Source organism: Muntiacus reevesi, chromosome 20 (assembly GCF_963930625.1).
Source record: "Muntiacus reevesi chromosome 20, mMunRee1.1, whole genome shotgun sequence".
NCBI classification, from domain to species: Eukaryota; Metazoa; Chordata; class Mammalia; order Artiodactyla; family Cervidae; genus Muntiacus; species Muntiacus reevesi.
In genome coordinates this window covers 12484813-12506981 of record NC_089268.1, presented here as the reverse complement: position 1 = coordinate 12506981, position 22169 = coordinate 12484813, and the positions used below count along the sequence as shown (strand labels likewise).

Here is a 22169-nt window from a genome sequence, read left to right as displayed (position 1 = left end):
TTAAATAGTGAACACAGAAAATAGATATCACTTCAGGACAGTGAAGAATTACTATAAAATATATTATATATTTATTTATATATGTAATTATATATTATATACCTTATATATTTTTATATATGGTTATATATATATATAAACACACACACACACACACACACAAAGGGAGCCAAGTCTGTTGAGAGACCACTCTCCCTGGGCTTCCTGAGTAAACGAGGTACCGGGGTAACCCCCACATCAAGAGTTGATAATGAGGAAAAGCACCATACATGTATGTGCTCAGCACGCAGTATTTCAATTTCAGCTCCGTTTTTCTCTCAATTTCAGCTCAATTTTCTCTCATACTTTGCTCAAGCACTAGCAACCAACTTGACCAGTGAACAAAACAGGATTTTCTGGTAAAAACAATCTCATCCAACTGTGAGGCAACACCAAGGCAAGCACCCAGGGGTGGTGAAAACTGGGCAGCACCCAGTTTTCAGTGCTGCCTTTCCCAGCAAAGTTAAGTGGCAAGAACAGGTATGTGCCTTTCTCCATATACAGGGAGGCCTGGGAGAACTGGGGTGAGGAGGAGACAAATATACCCAAAAGACTACTGTGGGATAAGAAACAGATCTTAATTCTGATCTTAACAGATCATAAGCTCTTTAGACTCACCTATTCAAACTAAATCAGAACATCTGGGGTCAGGGCCCAGGTATTAGTTTCAAAAATTCCCCTAGGAGATTCCAGCATGCAGCCAACAATGGAAAAAACCACTGACAAAGATCAGTGTTAATACCCTCTGAAGTGTTTTGTTATCCCCAACTTTACAGATATAAGTGACTTGTCCCAGACACAAAAAAAGATGGAAATCTGAATACAGGCTGGGCTAATTTGAAAACCCACTTCTAGGGAACTATCTAGTGTTTAGAATCCACCTTATCCTCCCTACCTATCCTTGTGACTTCAGAAGCCCCTTTTTTGAAATCTGCCTGGACCCCTGTAACCACAAATGTTCCTCTTGACCTTGTAACCCTGAAAGCAACATCCCCTCAAACTGGACAATATATTCAGAAACAGGTAATGACCAGGGTCAGTGGAAATACTCGTATGCACTGGGGGCACTCTTGCTCGCCCAGCACCAAAGTGGTTGTTTTTCTTTACTAGCTGAGCCACCAGGGAAGCCCTTAGTTTTGCTTAAAAGTCATTCCTTGACTGCTAACTGCATACCAGTGTTAGCCTGCCACATAAGAGCTAATGCTTATTGAGCAGTGTTGTCATATCTGTATCACATGACTACAGTCTCAAAGGTAGTTAATCTATTTTAAGTTGAGAAAAATTAAGTGTTAAAAATTATGCAGCTGGCCATTGGGCTTTAAGTGAGGAAGCCAGGATTTAAACCCTGAAGTCCTTAACATTATGCTGCTCCCTGGAATAGCACTTCAGTAGCTGTTGAGGCAATCCTTGTCCCAGCTCTGCCAGGGTCCCTGCATGACCTTTAGCAAATTCACCTTCTCTAAATATAGGACTCCAACTATGAACTCCAAGGCCACTACCAGTTATTCTACACCTGGTATTGCAACCTGGGTTACACCATTACACCTCAATCACTCCTTGACAACTTATCCAGCCTTCTCTATACTTCAGTCTCTTCCTCAATAAAGCATGATGAGTACCTTATTACTGACACACTTTTTAATTATTTCTTCCTGTCACCTGCTTTCAAGTCCCAAAGTTGGCCCTGGTTCAGGAACCCATCTTGGATTATGCACTTAAAACTCTCTTCCTTCCATTCACCTCTATGAGAATCCAAATCATTTAGTGTTCTTCCAGGTCAGCAAGCTGTGGCTGCTGGAGGCAATTCAATAGCTTTAATCACAAAGTCCACTGTCAAAATCTAAATGATCACTCAAATGTGCCTACTTAACTGGGAGGAGTTTTCCTGAATCTCCGCAACAGCCTTGTTAGCCGTGGAATTCTGGGGTACTCTCCCTAAGACTCCATTATTTTAAAGAAGGAAAACATAATTGGTATAGTTTTCCCTATGAAGTTGCAATTAATAATAATTAAAATGCTCCCTCAAACAAAGTTTGTTTACCAGTCCTCACATGCAATACTCACCAATGTTGGCCTCACATTGCTTTAAGGGTTAACACAGGTGATGTCAAGACCAGGAGACTGGAGCAGCCATAGCAACTATTAACAGCGTTGACATATGCCCATGACACAAGGTTAACAGTCAACATGGACCGATGGAAACAATGTCAACCCATCTATATTAGCACAACCCATCTATATTGACAATGACATCTTAGTCATTAAATTAGGCATCAGGATAAAGCCATCTGTCTCCCCAGGTGGCACACTGGTAAAGAATGCCCACCAACGCAGGAGACGCAGGTTTGATCCCTGGGTCAATATCCCCGAGAAAGAAATGGCAACCCACTCCAGCATTCTGAAAAATCCCATGGACAGAGAAGCCTGGCAGGCAACAGCCCATGGGGTTGAAGAGTCAAGACATGACTAAGTACACACATAAACCCTGACTGCGTAACAGTTGTACTATTTGCCCAGACGATATGTAAGTTCAGACAGCACATTTCAGATGGGCATGCCTCAGACGTGTAATAAAAAGCTGAAGGACACACAGCACTTCTAGCTGTATAAATACTTGCTCATCACAGTATGCCTAACTTTCTAACAAGTTATCTCTAGAAAGGAATTAACTCCCCAGTGTATGTATTTACTTTTACCGTAAGGTTATTTTACAACTAGAAAGACAAGTCCTAAACCCTGTTAGTCACAATAAAGTGGTATCTTACAAATGGGTTGTAAAATAAACACACAGTAAGCAGAAAACAGAAGCTTGGGAGTCTAGTATGGCCTCAGTCTAGTATACACTACAGATCTTCCTTATGATGGGGTTGTTATCTTGATGAATTGAAAATACAAGTCAACAACATATTTAACACACACCCAACCTACCCAACATCAGAGCTTAGCCTCACCTAAACATGCTCATAACATTAGCCTACAGTTGGGCAAAAACATTTAAAGTACTGAATCTTTCATATAACTCACTGAATACTGAACAGAATGAAAAACAAAATGGTTGTATGAGTACAGAATGCTTTTAAAGTGTATTCATTTACCTTTGTGATCACCTGGCAGTCTGGGAGCCAAGGCTTGGCCTGTTGCCCCTTGGTGCACAGCAACAACACTAACTAGCCCAGGAAAAGATCAAGATTCAAAGGAGTTTCTGGTTATTGCTTTTGTACCACTGTAGTCAAATCACAGGTTGAATCACCAAGACTGTTTGTATTGTTTAGCAGGATGAGGAATGATAAATGAGGAACTTCTTTTTTGCCCTTTTAACAAGGAGACTCACCTCTCAATTGGTTAAGCATTTCATAAGAATAAAGTCATTGACAATGTTTGGCAGATCAGTACTCAAAAAGAAAACTTCCTTTCCCGGAGGATACAGCTGGCCAAGTGAGTAGAGACGGAACCAGAACAAAAAATTTTTTTAAATTTCCTTTCCTGACTATTCCTACTGTCCTCCCCCAGCTTCCACCATCCTGAGAGCTTTGACTCTTTCAAAACTATCAATGTTCATCTACTCCTGTTTTCAAAGTGGGCAGCTTCTATTCCCAACCTCAAACAGCCATACACTGCCAACTGAAGACTAACCAGGACTGACAGTTAAGTCAACTTCTTATCCCCACTAAACTTTTCATTAGAGCAGTAACACTCCCAACTTCTTAGCCTTTCCACCAGTACTAAAGCTAGACAAGTTATCCTACACTGCTTATTTAGCAATAGGGCTGAAAGAAAATAATAAACCTGACTGAAATTGGTACAAATTCAGTAAAACACTGCTTTACCTCCAAAGAGTTGTGCACTCCATTGCTCCTGTCCTCTAACTTCTACTTTATGAATAAGGTTATTTATACTCATTTCTTCACCTCAGATTCTTTACATTCATTTGTTTTCCACTACTGCTAGGTAAGGGACTTTTTAAAGCACCTAAAATATTTGCCACCTCACTCAAGATCCAAGAGCCTCTCAGAATATTTAAAACTCCTACAACCAACATCTCTTAAATCATTCTAATCTACAATACGAGTGAACTTATTACTATCTAGTTCAAGGTTTCAACATCCCAATATTGAACAAAGGTCAAGTACTACCTATGCTGTTCTGAGACAGAGCTGGTGTTATGCCTTATCACTGCACCCCATTCCCCATTAAATGCCGTCAGTCTGCATGTGGGGAAAGTGTGACACAAAAAGGATTAAATGACAAATCAACATTCCAATTTGTATTTATTTACAAAACACACTTGAAAGTTAACATGGGTGGTTTTTCCTAAACTAAAAATAAAATTTCTCATTACAAAAGAAATTCTGGTGGCAAGAGAGCCAGCTGGATTGAGTTAAAAGAAAGTGCCAGCTGCCTAAATTTAAAAGGATGTAGAAATTGTTTCCTGAGGGAGTTCTCTCAAAACTTAGAATGTTTTGTATGTTGATCATTTCCATTCCCCTTTCCAAATGATTGATAAAAACAGCAACTCTACAGCATTCACTAAGTAATTTTCTTCAGTAACTTGCCCCCTTGGCTCCAATTTGAGGTTTGGGGACTTAACAAAAAAAAAAAAAAAAAGCCACTAAAAGAACACTAACTTGCCCCAAATGAAATCTAAGAGTTATACACTGAAACAAAAATGCCAATTCATAAATGAACAGAACTTCAAAAAGAGGGGGAAAGTCACCTACAGCCTACTTTTTCTGGAAGGTATAATTTCACTCTGGAAATAAAGTGAAATATTCTCCATCTCATCTAATCTCCCAACAATGACTAGCAAAGAAGGTAAGGATCAATGTTTCCAAAGGTTTTCACTTCAAGACTAAGTACATACATGTACTAATAGATAAGGCACTAAATGGCTACCAATGCTTTATGTAAGTAAGAGAACCAAGGGAAAACTTAAAAAAGGTAACATTCTACACATGTACTTCATGTTAGTCTGGGAAACATTTTGGCTGTTGTCTTATGCTCCATCCAGGTAGTTAAAAGAACTGGGATACAAAATTATGAAAATACTATATTATGAATTTCTGCAGTCTCAATAAGTAGTAAGTTGAATAACAAAATTTTAAGCAGTTAACTAGGTTTATCAAGACAAATTTTCAGTATTTCTTCTCAGAACCTTACAACTATTCTGTATACAGCTGAATTCTTTTGAAGCAGCCAGTGAATTTAATAAAGTAGAATGAAGAGAATTTGTGTGAATATATAAAATTGAATCCAACAGTATCAGACTGTTTTGATAAAAATATACTCCAACCCAGTTTTTCTTCAGCTACTTTTAATTATAAAGTCTTTCGTGTTCTCAAAAAAAAAGAAAAGAAAATCAGAAGGCAACAGTCTAGTACAAAAATATACAACTGGAAGACATTGCCACCAACCAGGCCTGACAACTAAATCACGTTGGAGATTCTGAAAACAAAAGCACATTAATACAAAGTACTAAACCAGTGGCTCTTATATAACCCAGGGATGGAAAAATGGATCAGCAGACCTGGAAAATGCCATTCCTGATAAAGCACTGCAGAAATATGAACCACGACGTGCCAATAAAAAGCAACCAGGACTTTCCATCCAAATATGGGTGAGTCTAACTAAAAAGGTGGTGATGCCATCTACTGATCACATTATCTTTTAAGGAACTGTAAAAAACAAAGAAATAGTTGGTAAAAGGTTATCTACATCTCATAAAATTAAAACTTCTCTTTCTGCTTAAGATATGGAGGTCAGAAGTAACCCACAATGAAATAAGAACCATAGAATTAACTATTCCTGCAAAAATAAAAACTATAATCCTTAGACATGTTCCTTAAGTTATCACCAAGTGTTAACAGTGACCTCTAGTGAACACCTGTTATCATTACATCACAAGTCAGTTTCTGTGACTGCTTTCAGTATAATATTCAACTGAGAATCCAAGACACAACTGGCCAATGGGACTTGTAATTTCAGAAATTAGTTAACTACAGACAACTTTTTAAAAGCCACAATGTAAATGTAGAATGCAAAGTTTTAATAATTTCTACCTTCCATATTTTTTAACAAGCCATAAAACTGTGCTAAGGCCTCTGGTTAAAGTGATTGCAAATTTGGATCCTAAGGATAAATCAGTTAACTTTATATTGGGTCTGTATTGGCCACTTTGTAGCTATAATCTTTCCTTTTTACAGAAGCCCAATGTAAGACTCTGCAAGTTGCATACTGTCAAAAATATTCACGTTCATTATAAGGGCAGTGTAATATTGTACTGAATTACTTCCACGAATCAGTAGCTATCTTGCCTTGCTTGATCCCAACGGTTTTTAAGCTCATTATCAAAGTCCAAAAGGCCCAAAGCCTGAGCTCTCAGTAAGTAGGCAGTTTTATAAATGTCTTCTGCCAGCAAGGATCATACTGAACTCCACTGACACCAGTTCTCCACTGTGATACCCAGGACTCTTCTCCCTTGACACTTTCGTGAAAGGTTAAGAAGGACCACTGGAAATAAACTTGTTTAGGATGAATTTCTTATAAAACATCCTTATAGATTAACACAATGACTTGTCTTTCATGTTAAAGAAAAGTCAGTATAGCACAATCCAAAACTATCTTTAAATAGCACATTTAAGGAAACTAAGCCACAAGACTGTTGCATTATGATTTAATCTAATTGCACAGAAGTTTGAAATTACAACTCCTCTAGATATTTAAGAGATTATGCATGCCTCCATATTTCAATTCTGTACTGTTACATTTGAACCATGTAGTGAATTTCACATAATGATGGATCAATTTAGAATTCCCATGCAACACCTCAAATTATATAAAATGGAAGCAATTTTTAAAGCTCTGTGGAACATTTTCATGCTAGTGATAAAAGCTTTTTACTGGCAACTTTGGATTATAATGTATCAGGTGGCTATACTTTAAAATGTTAGTCACTGAATAATCATGGACTTTAAACTAGCTTCTGTTCCTAAAAACATATCACTTAGGTGGACACCAGAAAGTCCCTTCACTTCAAAAGCCTCGAACGTTACTTCTTAAAAAATAAGATTTGTGTAACCAACTGCCTTCTGTGGGACAAGAACTATGGTAATAGTGGGTTCAACTATTACAATTATGCTTATATTTTATTTCAAAAGCACTTTACAAGAAAATATAAGTATGGCTTCCAATAGGAATGTTACACCTGGACTTGGTACCAAGCTCAGATTTTAGTTTTGCAAGGAAAAACAGGCTTTCAGGTTAAACAACAATTTGTAACCAAAACTTTAATCCCAAGGATTCTCACAAAAAACATATTACAAATGACAGCATGAAAAAAGAATCTTGCACAGTAACTCAGTTCAGCTCTACAATGTACCCTTAAACTGGCAGGACATTTGTTATCTTGAGTATCTCAGATTTCCAAATAAAGAATGTTACAAAGAGCTATGTATTCATATACAGCAATCACAGAAGGAACTTACAACCTAAAGCAAAGGTAAACTAACTTCCTTCAAACTTCTTAGATTCTACACCAACTGGACAACCTTTTTGTCCAGTGTGAAGACTAGTGGGATTTTTAAACCTCTAATCTAGTTTAAGGGTGAAGCTTTAATTTTTCCAGCTGGTTTTTGAGTTCACAGCAGTTTTTAAAAACTGCTTAACTACAGCTGCATACCATATCCCAGCTATGTTGAAAAAAATCTTCCAATTTTTGCCAGTTTTTATTTCCATAATGTTAAACATTGACTTTAGCTGGGCAGGAGTTAAGAGATTTATTATCAGCCTATGCAAGACTAAAATTCAAAGCAAATTAAATTTTGCTTAAGGGAACATTGTAAAGTAACAATTCTTGATATTACATGCCCCATATGATCCATTTCAAACCATAGAGAATTACACCTTTGTGTCACTGTTCCAACAGACAAACAAATGTGAACAGCTAAAACATTTTAAAAATGCACCAAGCTTATGAAGTCTCAAACAAAACTTGAATTTTCTGTACATACTCCTGTCAAATGAAGTTATTTCCTGTACACCACTCCTCTTGCAAACTTGTCTTCTATTTCCTTTCATTTGACCTAGATCGGCTGAAAAGTAAAAGTTACATCTGTTAACTCAGTTACAGGCAAAACTTAAATCAAAAGATTTTTACAGTAAAGTTATAAACATTTTGTCCTAGTAGCTTAAAAGACCTATTTCTGTTTTTAGTATATTATGTATGCAAGCTCTTAAATGGCTCAGGTCATTAAAGATCTTACCTACGAGACCTAGAGAAAGATCGGGACGGCTTGTGATTTCTCTCCCGGGACAGTGATCTCTCTCTTCTCCTATCTCTAGAAAGGGACCTAAAGTAAAGAAGAAAAAGAAAAACAGAGCCATTCAGGATTATACAAACAATGTCTCAGTAGTTCTTGAAAGCTAAAAGTTCTTTATGTTACTTGATTCATCACTAAAGTCAGAGTCTATTGCCATTAACTGAGTCATCTGGAAAACAGCTTACAAATTGCACAAACACTCCCACTTCTGAGAATGTGGCCCCCAAAAGATACTTTACCTGCTCCGGCTGCGGGAGAAGCTTCTCCGTCTTGGAGATCTAAAAGTGGAAAACAGGAAAATTAGGCTAACTGTCAATTAGCATTTATGGCGTGAGGCATTTCCCAACTTTTCAATCTCACTGTTGGGCCCAGTGAATGTGCCGAAGAACCGGCACCCATCGTCCAAAAAATAAAAAAAAAACTTTTTAAAGGAAAACAAAACAAAAAAAGGGCACAGAAGGATTAAGGAACCAAAAGCTCAAGTGAAAAGCAGGTATTCCAATCATGGATTCACTTTAACAAAGAATGCTTCACAGCAGATCTGTCCAATGCAAAACTTCATGTCAAACTAACTTCACTACCCAAACACCACACCAAAATGTAGTCCCACAAGTAGTTCCAAAAACAGTACCATAAACCAGTATTTGGAACCCATGCAAACCTGTAAGTCCATGACAAGACTTAGGTACCAGGTGGATAGTGTAATTTTGTGAAAACGCGCTAGGTGTAAATATTGATGCCATTAAGTGCTACATTAGAACTGCATTTGTGATCGTCACATTTAAGAGTGTGTTTAGACTTATCAAAATTACCTTAGCTTGGCCCACTTCACCCCCAAAATTTAAAAATTTTGAAAACTGTTAGTAAAACCATTTAAAGGTGATAGGATTCAACAAATTTTTGCTAGAAAGGAAAGCTAAATCTGTTAGAGTTATTAAAATTTTTAGTTTGGCATCTCACACATGCAAATAAGCTTCACTTGAAGGTCTAGTTACATTATGAGTTCCCTATCACCCTTAAAAGTTTTATTCAAGCAATATATATGTACGTTACCATTCAATTATGCACAGCCAGCCTTTGATCCAGAAAAAAGAATTACTTTAAGCCGCTTACTCCTTATTTTAACCAGCAGTAAACTGTATAAGCAGGAAAAACTTACTAGTTTTTGGGTTTCAACAAGCTAGAAATGGTGAGGTGAGGCTGCCGGACTGACGGCCAGGAAGAATTTGCTGAAAAGGTTTTGCCAGATGTTGCGTTGGATTTAGTTGGTTGGCGAAGGGGGTGTTGTGGATTTTTCCTGCTTTTTTGTTAGCCGAAGGCTGCTGCTGTAGTTGTTGTGAAGACATTTGGTAAATAAACAGCTGAGCTGATTGGCCAGGAATGTGTGGGCGGTCGAGGTGGCTGCTGCCGATTTGGTTAAGGTTGGAGAGAAGGCTGAGAGAAAACAGCATGCTCGGGAACCAAAGGGCGGTGCAACCTGACGACTGGCCATGCCTGGGTCATGTGAAACGACACCAGCCAAGCTGAATGGGGCGCGCTGGTCACATGACGCTGAAAGGGCTAGTTGACTGGCTAATGCAGACTCAGAGGGTGGTGAGAAGAGACATGATGGTGACTCTGTAACGGGGTTCATTTTTATTAATAGATGGACCAAAAAGCACAAAAAAAAATGAAAAACAAGCCATCAGTACAACCATCTCTTAGCTAACAAATACTCTTTATTATGATGGGCAACAGTGTGTTGTTTTGTTTTTCAAAATAGCAAAAGGGGCAAGATTTTGAACTCCTATCTCCTAGGACTTCACTCACCTGTAAGAGGTAAATTCAGTCCTATAGAAACTATTTTGGAGGTTTGAGGAGATGTGGAGTTAGCATCCAGACAATACTGCCTGGTCCAAGAATGATGCCATTTTCAATTATAAAAAAAACCTGCATTCTCTCCTATTTGGGTTTGAAGAACAGATGACTGGGATTACTTTAGCCCCCTTTATTGGTCAGTGACTTTAGTTTCAGAATGATTTCTACTTTACCAGTTGTAACAATAAAACAGCTGCCTGTTTGATAAATATTACAATCGTGCTAACAGTAGAAAACACATTTTTGTGAAGAGCTAGAGTTGAATGTAATGTTTGTCATTATGGAGTCAAGAAATGGAAAAAGGCCTAAACTGAAGTATAAGGGAAGACTTGGAAAGATGCAACTAGAAGATGAACTAGAAGACAGATCCAAGATAGAAGTTACTGACTACCAACATGAACAGTGACCTAAAGACAAAAGCCAACACTCAGCACAACTCACATATCCCAAACTACACTCAGCAAACGCTTCATAAAAACCTGATTCTTCAAAGTTAAAACCCACCAACAAACTTTAAGAGAGATACCTGTTCCTATTAGCTACTCCATTACACCAACACCTCTAAACACGCTCTCTCTAAGTACCTGCGTCGAGGTGGAGGACTCCTCCTCCGATAATCATCTCGAGGGCGACGACCCCAAGAAGGAGGTGGGCCACGATTACGACTTCTCTTTTCACCATTCGATAGTTCCACTCTTACTCGGCAGCCACACAGTGTTCTAGGAAGAAAAGAAACAGTAAATTTAAAACAGCCAAACTAATTTTGAGAGACGTGTATTAAAGCAAGGAAAAAAAAAACAAAAACAAAGCCCCCTCTTACAGCTAGCTAGCTTCTTTGCAAAGAATCCAACTGAATGTCTGCAGAATCTTTAATACCAAAGCAAGTTTTAGTTCCTTATCTTTTTCTAGGAAAGAAAGCCAACTTCCTTATGTTTTATTGCTGTTAGTCTGATCACTAGGCTCAATGTTAACAGTTACAATTTAAGTATGAAAACCTATGGATTCATCCTCCAAGCTAGTTCATCTGAACATCCTGTTTTGACTTCTTCCTTGGGAAGTTGCAGTAACTGTTTACCAATCATAAATATTCTTATTTGTTGGTCTCTCTCCTCCCTATCCCCTCTAAGCAAACAACAGTAAACAGGACAGAAGCATCCTGGACATTTTACATTTTCCTTTCCCTTCAATCATCACAACAGTTTAAACATACAAAACTGCAGCTGAGAACAATTTAAAAAGAAAATAAAAAAAAGACCTTTATATTCCACCTACTCATTGGTCCACAACCACTAAGTTTAGATATGTGGACAGTGATTGGGAAGAGGTGGGGTCCTGGAAAAATGTTTCTGTAATCTGCTCAGATAAATGACCTTTTACATATCAACTCGCAGGCCCTTTAATTTTTGGATCTTAATTCTTTTCCTTGGTTTCATGAAACCCAATAGTTTTCAAATGCCAGGAAGAAGAGCAACACACTTGTTCACTGTTAGGACTCAGGTGTTAACTTACCAGCCAGCTAACAGAATATTGTAATGCAAAGGGAAATATTGTTATATGATGCACTTCTTAAATATTTCCAACATGTATCAAAAAGATAATAGTACAATAAACCCATATAACCATCATCCACTTACAATCTGTGGCCATTAAGAGGGATGATTGATCCACAATTATTTAGACACAATTCAAAGGTGACATGATTGATGCTTTGTGGTGAATTTAGATTAAAATGTTTCAACCACATGAAGTCACACACCCAAGAACTGACCATTAAAATTATTTTCTCCAATGGCCAACTGAATAAAAAAACTTCCTAGATATCTTCACAAATTGTTCACTTTTTTTTTTGATTGCGAAAAAAAAGGTTTTATGTAAATTTCCAATAACATAAAAGCCATACATTCTAGAGATTTTAAACATTAAAACACAATAAACTATCATTAATTAAATTAATCGACAAATTACCTCCCATCTAGCTCTCGAACAGCATCAGCTGCATCTCGGGGATCTTCAAATTCAACAAAAGCAAAGCCGGGAGGGTTTCTAGCAACCCACACACTTCGGAGTGGTCCATAATAGCCAAAAGCTCGTTCCAATTCAGTCTTGTTACCATTGTTTCCAAGATTACCTACATAAACTTTACAGTCCAATGGACAGGAATCACGATGCATTTCTGCAATAATAATAATAAATATTATAATCCACTGTGAAAAATAGATTTAGTAAAGAACTCAATACTAAATAAAACCCAAAAAGCTAGGACTATCCCAAAGTTACCAATAACTGCATAGAAGCCAGAACAAATTGTGAAAGGGGGGGGGGGGGGAACGGCCGCGGCAGGGAAGAAAACACACCAGACGAGCGTTTACCAAAGTAGAAACTAAGGATTTTATCTATTTCAATTAATTTCACCTAGAAGAGGAGAATCACCTACTCAGAAGCAAATTAAAAAACAAAATGAAACAACTCGCTGAAGACAAATCACAAAAGCGAAACTAATGTGCCTTCACAGGTCAAGTTAACCAGCACTCTTCACAATGCAAGATAAATCTGTTTTTTAAAAATGTACCAAAAAAATAAATAAAAAATGTACCTTACTCTATTCTCAACAGCCAAAAAGTGTCAAGCCAAATATCCAGCAACAGGTAGAAAAGCAAAATGTACTATCCAAATTACTCCGGAATCAAATACCCATAAATGCTACAAACGTGAAATGACCTATCAGAGCATGCTGTTCGAGGTAACAGACACAAAATAGTGCACATGTTACGATTCCAAGGATGTGAATTATCCAAAACGCGCAAATTCAGAAGCATTTTAGTAGGTACCAAGGGCTTGGGAAGAGAAGACAGGGCAAAAGGTGAATGGATGCTTCGGTATACAGGTCACTTCACTGGGTATAAAAGACGTTCAAACTAGTGAGGTGATAGCTGTACAACAATGTGAACATACCTAATACCTCTGAATTGTGCACTTTAAAATGAAGTTTATGTTAATTCCACCTCAGAGAAAAAAACATTTATTGCGTAAAATTTAAGCCACCCAAGGGGCTTACGTTTTTACAAACTTCAAATACTTATACAGTCACTTAAGCAATATCTAATCAACTTATAGGCTAATTATCAATTGCATAAAAGAGCAGTCTGCCCATGAACTCAGCTCAAGGGCTTGACAATTTTCTTCTCACTCTGGGTTTATCCAATTTAAGAAAACCAGTCCAGACACATCCTATTTGCGTGACCCCACCCTGCACCCAGGAGTTCTGAGGCCAAACCACTGCTGGGAAATGGGTTTTTTTCCCCTTTTCCAGAAACTTTACGGTGACCAGTTTCAGGCCCACGCATTAACAGGAAAAGTCACAGAACAATTCAGCTCAAGGAAAGTCGATTTAAAAAAAAAAAAAGTCATTGGGTACCGACTGTAAAAAGTGAACTCAAGTTAAAAAATAAAAATAAAAGTGAGTATAGAAATCAATTAATATGGTTCGAAAGGCTCAGTTGTGATTAGTGACCTGAAAGGAAAAAACGATGAGAAGCTACCTAAGGAAACGTGCTGCCAAAAAAAAAAAGGCGCCATAAATTGAAAAGCCGCGGCCTGGAGTACAACCGACTAGCGAGTCCCCCTTCGCCTCGACTCGGATAATCTCCCTTCCCGGCTCACTGCCTCTCCGTTCCCAGTACAGGATTAAAAACACCTCCACTTTGAGGCCTGGGTATACCTCCGAGGGGCCGAGAGCCCCCGCCACAGCCCCGAGCTGAACGTCACAAAATGGCGGCAGCGTCTCTTTGTCTCAGCCTACCGCCGCCATTGGGCCTATCCCCACTTCGACCCCTTTAAGGCCCATTTCCCAACTCATTCCTTTGGTAGTCGTTCGCTTACCGAGATCTTGGGTTAGAAATGCGGAGGTCCAAATCCACAGAACCTAGGCTAGGTCTTCTCAGTCCCCTCCCGCCCAGCGTTCCCGGATGCTCTCGCACACCCGGCGTCCACGAAATGGCGGACCACCGCCTTCTCCTCGCCCTTATTTATACGACACACCAGAGTCACATGATTGGATGGGCTCGCCCAATGAGAGGCGGAGAACGCCGTGACGTAGTGGCTACTAACGCTGCGAGAATCGCGGTTGCTGGGAGCGCGCTCAGATCTTGCCGCCTTCTCTATAGAGGCGGCAGTGTGGTATTCAACTCTGGTCGTTTGAGGCCCGGAGTTCCCTCAGGTGTAATTCCCCGGTTGCTGACTTCCAAGTTATCCTCAGTCCCGTCTCCCTCACCTCCAAGCAGGCGGGGGTTTAAGAACACCTCCGCTGTCATTCTCACTGATAAAACGTTTTGCTCCTAATAAGATTAAAGTATTAAATAATTATTAAAGTATTCACTAATTACTTCATCCTCGTAAGCGGTTAGGCTGGAACTAAGACCATCAGGTTTAAAAAAGTACTTCGGAATTGCTCCCAAGGTCAATGAACATTTGTGATGTCCCACACTTAGGGAAAAGCCAAAGCCTACCTAGAAAGTCTGTGGAATTCTGGCTGGTATCTCACGTCTCACCCAAACTGCAGGATTTGACAGAGACGATGGCGCATTATACCGGACTCCTGAGAAGTTTAATAGCAACGCAAACGCAAATGAGACTGGTCAGGCCATCTGAAAACTACCACATTTAGCAAATAAAAATGGAAGTTCCAGTAGAAGATTGAATTTAAATTCAGGGCTCACAAACGAGTGCTAGCCTTTCTCCTAGCAAAGTTTGCTGTATTGGTCTGGGGGCAAGGGTGGGGTCCGTGGGTCACTCATACCTCCCTCTGTTTTCTACTTACCCTTAAAAAAAAAAAAAAAGAGCCACAAGATTAACTATTGGGAGAGAAATATAGCGACTGTGGCTTCCCAGGTGGCGCTAGTGGTAAAGAACCCGCCTGCTAATGAGATAAAAGAGAGGTGGTTTCGATCCCTGGAGGGGGAAGATGCCCTAGAGGAGGACATGGCAACCCACCCACTCCAGTGTTCTTGCCTGGGAAGTCCCATGGACAGAGGAGCCCTGCGGGCTACAGCCCAGAGTGGAACTGTAGCGACTTAGCACACGTGTCAGAAAAATCACCAAGAGCCCCTTCCTCAGAACAGTGACTTCTGTTAGGGAGTTTGCCTGGTGTTCCCTATCCGCTTTCACTGGAGTCTGTGTTAGTTGTTAAGTCGTGTCCGACTCTTTCGCTACCCCATGGACTCATGGAGCTCACCAGGATTTTCCAGGCAAGAATACTGGAGTGGGTTGCCATTTCCTCCTCGAAGGAATTTTCCCGACCCAGGGATCCACCCGGGTGTCCCGCATTGCAAGCAGATTCAGTGGAGTCTGACTTAATGCTAAATCTACTCTCAAGAGAAACGGTAACAACTTGTATTTTTCCACCGTTACCTGAAAGATAAACCAATTATTGTTTTGTTTCTCTCAGGTGTTCTCTTACTGTGGCTCTAAAAGGTTTATCCATAGTGGGGGGGGGGGGGGGAATACAAAGATTTAAGATCACCTGACCTGCCTCTTGAGAAACCTATATGCAGGTCAGGAAGCAACAGTTAGAACTGGACATGAAACAACAGACTGGTTTCAAATAAGAAAAGGAGTACGTCAAGGCTGTATATTGTCACCCTGCTTATTTAACTTATATGCAGAGTACATCATGAGAAACGCTGGGCTGGAAGAAGCACAAGCTGGAATCAAGATTGCAGGGAGTAATATCAATAACCTGAGATATGCAGATAACACCACCCTTATGGCAGAAAGTGAAGAGGAACTAAAAAGCCTCTTGATGAAAGTGAAAGAGGAGACTGAAAAAGTTGGCTTAAAGCTCAACATTCAGAAAACTAAGATCATGGCATCTGGTCCCATCACTTCATGGCAAATAGATGGGGAAACAGTGGAAACAGTGACTGACTTTATTTTTCTGGGCTCCAAAATCACTGCAGATGGTGATTTCATCCATGAAATTAAAGACACTTACTCCTTGGAAGGAAAGTTATGACCAACCTAGATAGCATATTAAAAAGCAGAGACAGTTTCTAGCCTTAGGAGTAGTATTTGATGAAAACGACATTTTAAATTTATGTTTGACATCTGTCCCCCTCCATTTTGCTTTATGACTTCGTCATTTAATAATAAATTATCTTTTAAATCTCAAAAAAAAAAAAAACCCAAAAAGCAGAGACATTACTTTGCCAACAAAGGTCCGTCTAGTCAAGGCTATGGTTTTTCCAGTGGTCATGTATGGATGTGAGAGTTGGACTATAAAGAAAGCTGAGCGCCAAAGAATTGATACTTTTGAACTGTGGTGTTGGAGAAGACTCTTGAGAGTCCCTTGGACTGCAAGGAGATCCAACCAGTCCATCCTAAAGGAGATCAGTCCTGGGTGTTCATTGGAAGGACTGATGCTGAAGCTGAAACTCCAGTACTTTGGCCACCTGATGCGAATAGTTGACTCATTGGAAAAGACCCTGATGCTGGGAGGGATTGGGGGCAGGAGAAGGGGATGACAGAGGATGAGATGGCTGGATGGTATCACCGACTCGATGGACATGAGTTTGAGTAAACTCCGGGAGTTGTTGATGGACAGGGAGGCCTGGTGTGCTGCGATTCATGGGGTTGCAGAGTTGGACACAACTGAGCAACTGAACTGAACTGAATAGCCCTGTGCCTTAGTTTTTACATCTGTAAAATGGGGCTTCCATACCAGCAAGGGAAGAGTAGGGAAGGAGAAATGCAGTAGTTGAGGCAGACCATGAGCTGGCCTTACCTTGGGTGTTTACCAGGTGAGGGATTCTAGCAGAACCTTTCCATTTCTTACTTTTCTTTCCTTCTCTAATTACTTTTCTTTTCTGGCTCACATAAATTTGCTTTGATTTGCTCCCCTCCTCCAAGGTAAATTGTTCTCCTCTTTTATTTCCTTCTATCAAACCAAAGCTTTTTTTTTTTTGGCTGCACCCAGCAGCATGTGGGACCTTGGTTCCGGCGCAGGAATTAAAACTGGGCCCCCTGCAATGGAATCATAGAGGCTTAACCACTGGGCTGCCAGGGAAGTCCCAAAGCAAAGCCTTTTTAAAGTCAGACTATCCTGGATTTCGACCATAGTACTCCTGCTACTTACTGTTAAAAGTGTCTGCAGAAGAGTCCCTTACTGTCACTCAAGATCGCTTTCCTCTCTATAAAATGGAGTAATTATAGCAATGCAGGGTTGTTGTGTACTGTCTCCCCTCACAAGAACTTCAGCTTTGGTCTCCTGTGGTCTCTTCTGCATCCCCAGGGCCAGGAAGCAAGCCTGATACACAGCAGGTGATCAAACATATTTGGTTAATTAAGTAATTAAATGATGTATGTCAATCAGCTGGCTCAATCTTTGTTCAAAAAAAATATTGCTCTTTTCACATCTCATATCCCATTCTTTCCCACCATTTCCCCTATTTTTGTTGTTATTATGTGTGTGTGTAATGCTAGCCTGCTGCTGCTGCTGCTGCTAAGTCACTTCAGTCGTGTCTGACTCTATGCGACCCCATAGAAGGCAGCCCACCAGGCTCCCCCGTCCCTGGGATTCTCCAGGCAAGAACACGAGTGGGTTGCCATTTCCTTCTCCAATGCATGAAAGTGAAAAGTGAAAGGGAATTGTCCGACTCTTAGCGACCCAATGGACTGCAACCCACCAGGCTCCTCTATCCATGGGATTTTCAAGGCAAGAGTACTGGAGTGGGGTGCCGTTGCCTTCTCCGAATGCTAGTCTAGTGTGCATCTTTCAGTGGAGCACTCTTAATCCCTCCCACTGTATTTTCAAATACGTTCTGAACCTCTTCTTGTGGTCATGGTCATCCACACCACAGCCCAGTGAATTATCCATTTAAATTATAGACTATTTTAATGTTCCTTTAAATTTATTCAACCACCAACCACTCTTGTCTAGACCCTAGAATCATAGGAAGCTTCAAGTGAACAAATCAGAAATTCTTGGATGGGCTTCATACGTTGTAGTAAACAAGTATCTTTTGACTTTCTCTTACAGTAGACCATGTTATTGACTTAAGTGTGGTTGGATCCTATACCCTACTTTTTTAGGGGTAGAGGCATGAGCACCCCTAGTTAATTAAATCATCCCCATTCTTAGTAGCCTCCCTGCCTTACCCCCATTAGTTCAGGAATGGATGAGTAATCCAACCAGACCTGTCAGCTAATGGGACTTGCAAAATTACAGTTATTTTAGAACTTTTAATAGCCATAATCTAAATGCAGAATATAAGATTTTAGCAATTTTCATCTTCCGTATTTTTTACAAGTCATAAAACTGTGCTTGGGCTCTTGGTTAAAGTGATTGCAAATTTGAACTCTAAGGACAACTTCCTGGGGTTATCTTTATATCATCAGGTTCTGTATTAACTGCATTCTAGCCATAATCTATTATCCTTTATACAGAAACCCTTCCAATTTAAGACTCTGTGAGGTGTATACTACCAAAAATGCCCACATAAATTTATAAGAGCGGTGTAATTTTTGATGTACAGTATTGCTTCCATGAACTAGCTATCTTGTCAGCAGAGAGGTATGTTCCTTTTCTCTGACTAAGTCAACCAGGGAGAGGTATGTTCCTTTTCTCTGACTAGCAGGGTCTTGAACCTGGCAGCCATCCTCTTTCTAGAAGGGAGGAAGCAGCCTGCAATAAGACCCCCAACCAAAAGAGAGGAAGAGCTGAGAGATGGGGACCAGACTCTTGGTGAAGAAACTCTGAACCCAGTTCCATTTTTGAGATTTCCAGTTGTGTGAACATACACGTTCACTACCTCTGCCTCTGATTCTAAGTCACTTTTGGTTTTTTTTATCTATTACTTGCAAACAGGAGGATTCCAAATACAGAAATTATTCTGACACAGACTTCTCATTACCTCGTCTAGACCCATGACTCTAAGTTATGTTACAATTCTAAAATTTGCCTGCTACCAATTTGCTAAGTGCTTAAAACAATTTTTTTTAATTGGGGTTCACTTCATTTACAGTGTCGTGTTAGTTTCAGGTGTATAGCAGAGCGATTAATATATATATATATCTCATATATATATATTCTTTCCAGATTCTTTTATTCTTTTATTACAAAATATTTAGTAGAGGGAATTCCCTGACAGTCCAGCAGTTAGGACTCAGTACTTTCACTGCTGTGGCCTGGATTCAATTCCTAATGGGGATCTCCCACAAGTCCCTGGTAAAGCCAAAAAATAAAATTAAAAAAAATTTTTTTTTAAGTATTGAGTATAGTTCTCTATGGTATACAGTAGGTTAGGTACTTTTTTTTTAATTAAAAAAAATTATTGGGCTTCCCTGATGGTCCAGTGGTTAAGAATTCACCTTGCAATGCAAGGGATACTGATTCCATTCCTGGTCTAGGAAGATCCCACATGCCTGGGGACAACGAAGCCTGAGGAACACCACTACTGAAACCACTGCAACCTAGAGCCTGTACTCCACAATAAGAGAACCCACCTCAATGAGAAGCTCAACTAGAGAATAGCCCCCACTCAACACAACTAGAGAAAGCCTGCATGCAGACCCAGGGCAGCCAAAAATAAGAATTGTTTAAAAAAGAAAAAAAAAAAACTACTGATGGTCAGGCATTATTAGCATTATGTATAACAAATAGAACTTTTCAATATTGTGATTGATCTCAAGTATCCACGAACAAAAATCTGTTGAGAGTGTAGACTATAATAACGATAGTCTATTAACTGCTTGATATAATCAGTGTCCTCATAGGATGCAGATGGCATACTAAGCAAAGGGTTAACTGAAGAGGTAATTATTTACAGAGGTTTGTGTTAAAAAAATCCACAGGGCAGTGGGGAACTCCCAGAGGCACCTCTTCTAGGCCCAATGGGGCAAGGAAGGGAGCAGGGTTACCAGAAACAGACCAACGCTGTAGTTATGAAGAGAGGCCCTTAGGTGGAGGAAATGTGGCAGCCCAGTTCAGGCAGGGGTGGGGGTGGCCAGAAATGAAATAACTGGAATTCTTTCTCTTTCTATACTCCCATCTTTTAATAGTGCCTCTATTGCCCAAGGCTATCTGGAAATCTAAGGACAAGAGAGCTGAGTGATGCAAGCCCAGGTCAGCCGCCCAGGGCACAGAGGAGGACAGAGAAGACTGGAAATTGATCTAGGGTTATAGTGTCCACCACTAGGCTCACGGGGTTATTTCAGTCCAAACTGACATGTACTATAAATGTAAAAATTCTTCCTGGATTTCAAAACCTTGGTATTCAAAAATAATATAAAGATCTTACTAGTTTTTTATACTGATTACATGTTGAAATGATGATGTTTTTATGCATTGGGTTAAATCAACTATATTATTACAATTAAATTCATGTTTCTTTATACACTTTGACTGTGGCTACTAGAACACTTAAAATTAAGTGTGTGGCTCACATTGTATCTGTTGGATGGTGTTGATCTACATGGACGAGTGGAAAATAACCACACAATGACAACAAATGATCATTTAAAAACTCATTTTAATTCTATGTCCTGGACAACTATATGAAAATAGTGTTTCTGCAAATCACATAGTTTAAAGTTTTTTAAACCTAATTGCCTTGATCCTTTGACATATGGCCCTTCTATGTATTTTTATATTATTCCCTGAACTAACTTTTTTTTTTAAGGTTACATCACACAGCATGTGGGATCTTAGTTGCTTGACTAGGGATTGAACCTGCACCCCCTCTATCTGAAGTGCAGATTCTTAACCACTGGACCACCAGGGAAGTCCCTGAAACAGTTCTTTGGATCATACTGCATATTTAACAATCACTCCTTCAGTCAAGAAGGGTTTGTTAGGTACCTTCTATTTTCCAAATACTGAGATGAATTTAGAGGGATAAGTAGTAACCTAAAACAGAGTCCTAGGTTCCCATCATGGGGCTAAGGTCCAAGATATAGGGGAACTAGAAAAAGAATCTCATAACTGATTGTGAAATTACTTATGTAGAAAATGGTCTGAAGAGAGAAATGGTGTCTTAAGACCATATCATAAGAAAGATTGGCCTGATTAGGTAAACCAAAGGAGGCTTCCCGGAGGAAGTGATGATTTAGCAGAAGCAGGAGATGTCTGGCAAAGTTTGTGAGAAGAAGGAAAGTTCCTGGAAGAGGGTACTGAATACATGAAGTTATTGTAGCAAGTTAGAGGAACTAAAGAAAAATAGGGCAGTGTGGTTGAAGCACAAAGTGAGGAATAGATTTGAAATTTTATGAATATGTAAAATGTTCATGTTATACTTGTATTTATTTGTATGTCAAGTATTTACCAAGCTACTAAGTGCTTTCAGGGAAGCAAATCTGAATCCATCACTTTCAGTCAATAAACATTAATTGAACACTTATTATATTTCTCTCTGGAAGGCTCAGAGAGCTGCTGCAGTGGTCTGTTAGTAGCATGGAAAGCTCACCCAGGAGATTTTCCGCCCTCCACTATGTGGAAGATTCCAGGTGACAGTTGGACTATTTATTTATTTGGCTGCAGGATCTTACTTCCCCAACCTGTGATCAAACAAACCCCTTGCCCCCTGCAGTAGAAGTATGGAGTCCTAACTGCTGGACTGCCAGGAAATTCCCTGGACATTTTATCTTCTGAGGAGGGTTCTAGTGCCTGGGAAAGCATAGTGATTGATTCTGGAGTTCTGATTAATGTTAAATTTGTCAAAGTTTCCAATTCTTTTTATTTAGTTGTTTTATTTGGCTACACCGTGTCTTAGTTTGGGCATGTGGGATCTTCAGTTGCAGCATGGGAACTCTTAGTTGCGGCGTGTGTGATCTAGTTCCCTGAGCAGAGAATGAACCCTAGACGGCTGCATTGGGAGCTCAAAATCTCAGCCACTGGACCACCAGGGAAGTCCCCAAAGTTTCAAGTTCTTAAATCCGTTTCTTTCTGTATAGTTAAGCTTAACTTCC

General features: G+C 39.6%; 1 protein-coding gene across 1 annotated transcript; it reads right to left on the bottom strand.

The window, feature by feature from the left end:
• Positions 1 to 4290: 4290 nt before the first annotated feature.
• Positions 4291 to 14224, bottom strand: SRSF3 (serine and arginine rich splicing factor 3). The gene is made up of 6 exons (XM_065911962.1): positions 14091 to 14224; positions 12177 to 12384; positions 10796 to 10930; positions 8594 to 8632; positions 8298 to 8384; positions 4291 to 8126 (listed from the first exon to the last, which is right to left on the bottom strand). Exons 2-6 carry the CDS (start codon positions 12380 to 12382, stop codon positions 8099 to 8101), a joined length of 495 nt encoding a protein of 164 aa, XP_065768034.1. The 5' UTR covers positions 12383 to 12384; positions 14091 to 14224; the 3' UTR covers positions 4291 to 8098.
• Between the last annotated feature and the right edge of the window lie 7945 nt (positions 14225 to 22169).

Excerpts from the sequence above, each read along its gene's own strand:
- SRSF3 (XM_065911962.1), bottom strand. The coding sequence starts at position 12,382 with ATGCATCGTGATTCCTGTCCATTGGACTGTAAAGTTTATGTAGGTAAT. Across the intron at positions 8,633-10,795 it reads AGTCCTCCACCTCGACGCAG|ATCTCCAAGACGGAGAAGCT; the intron begins GTACTTAGAGAG and ends TTCCACTTTTAG. Across the intron at positions 8,385-8,593 it reads TTCTCCCGCAGCCGGAGCAG|GTCCCTTTCTAGAGATAGGA; the intron begins GTAAAGTATCTT and ends TCTTTACTTTAG.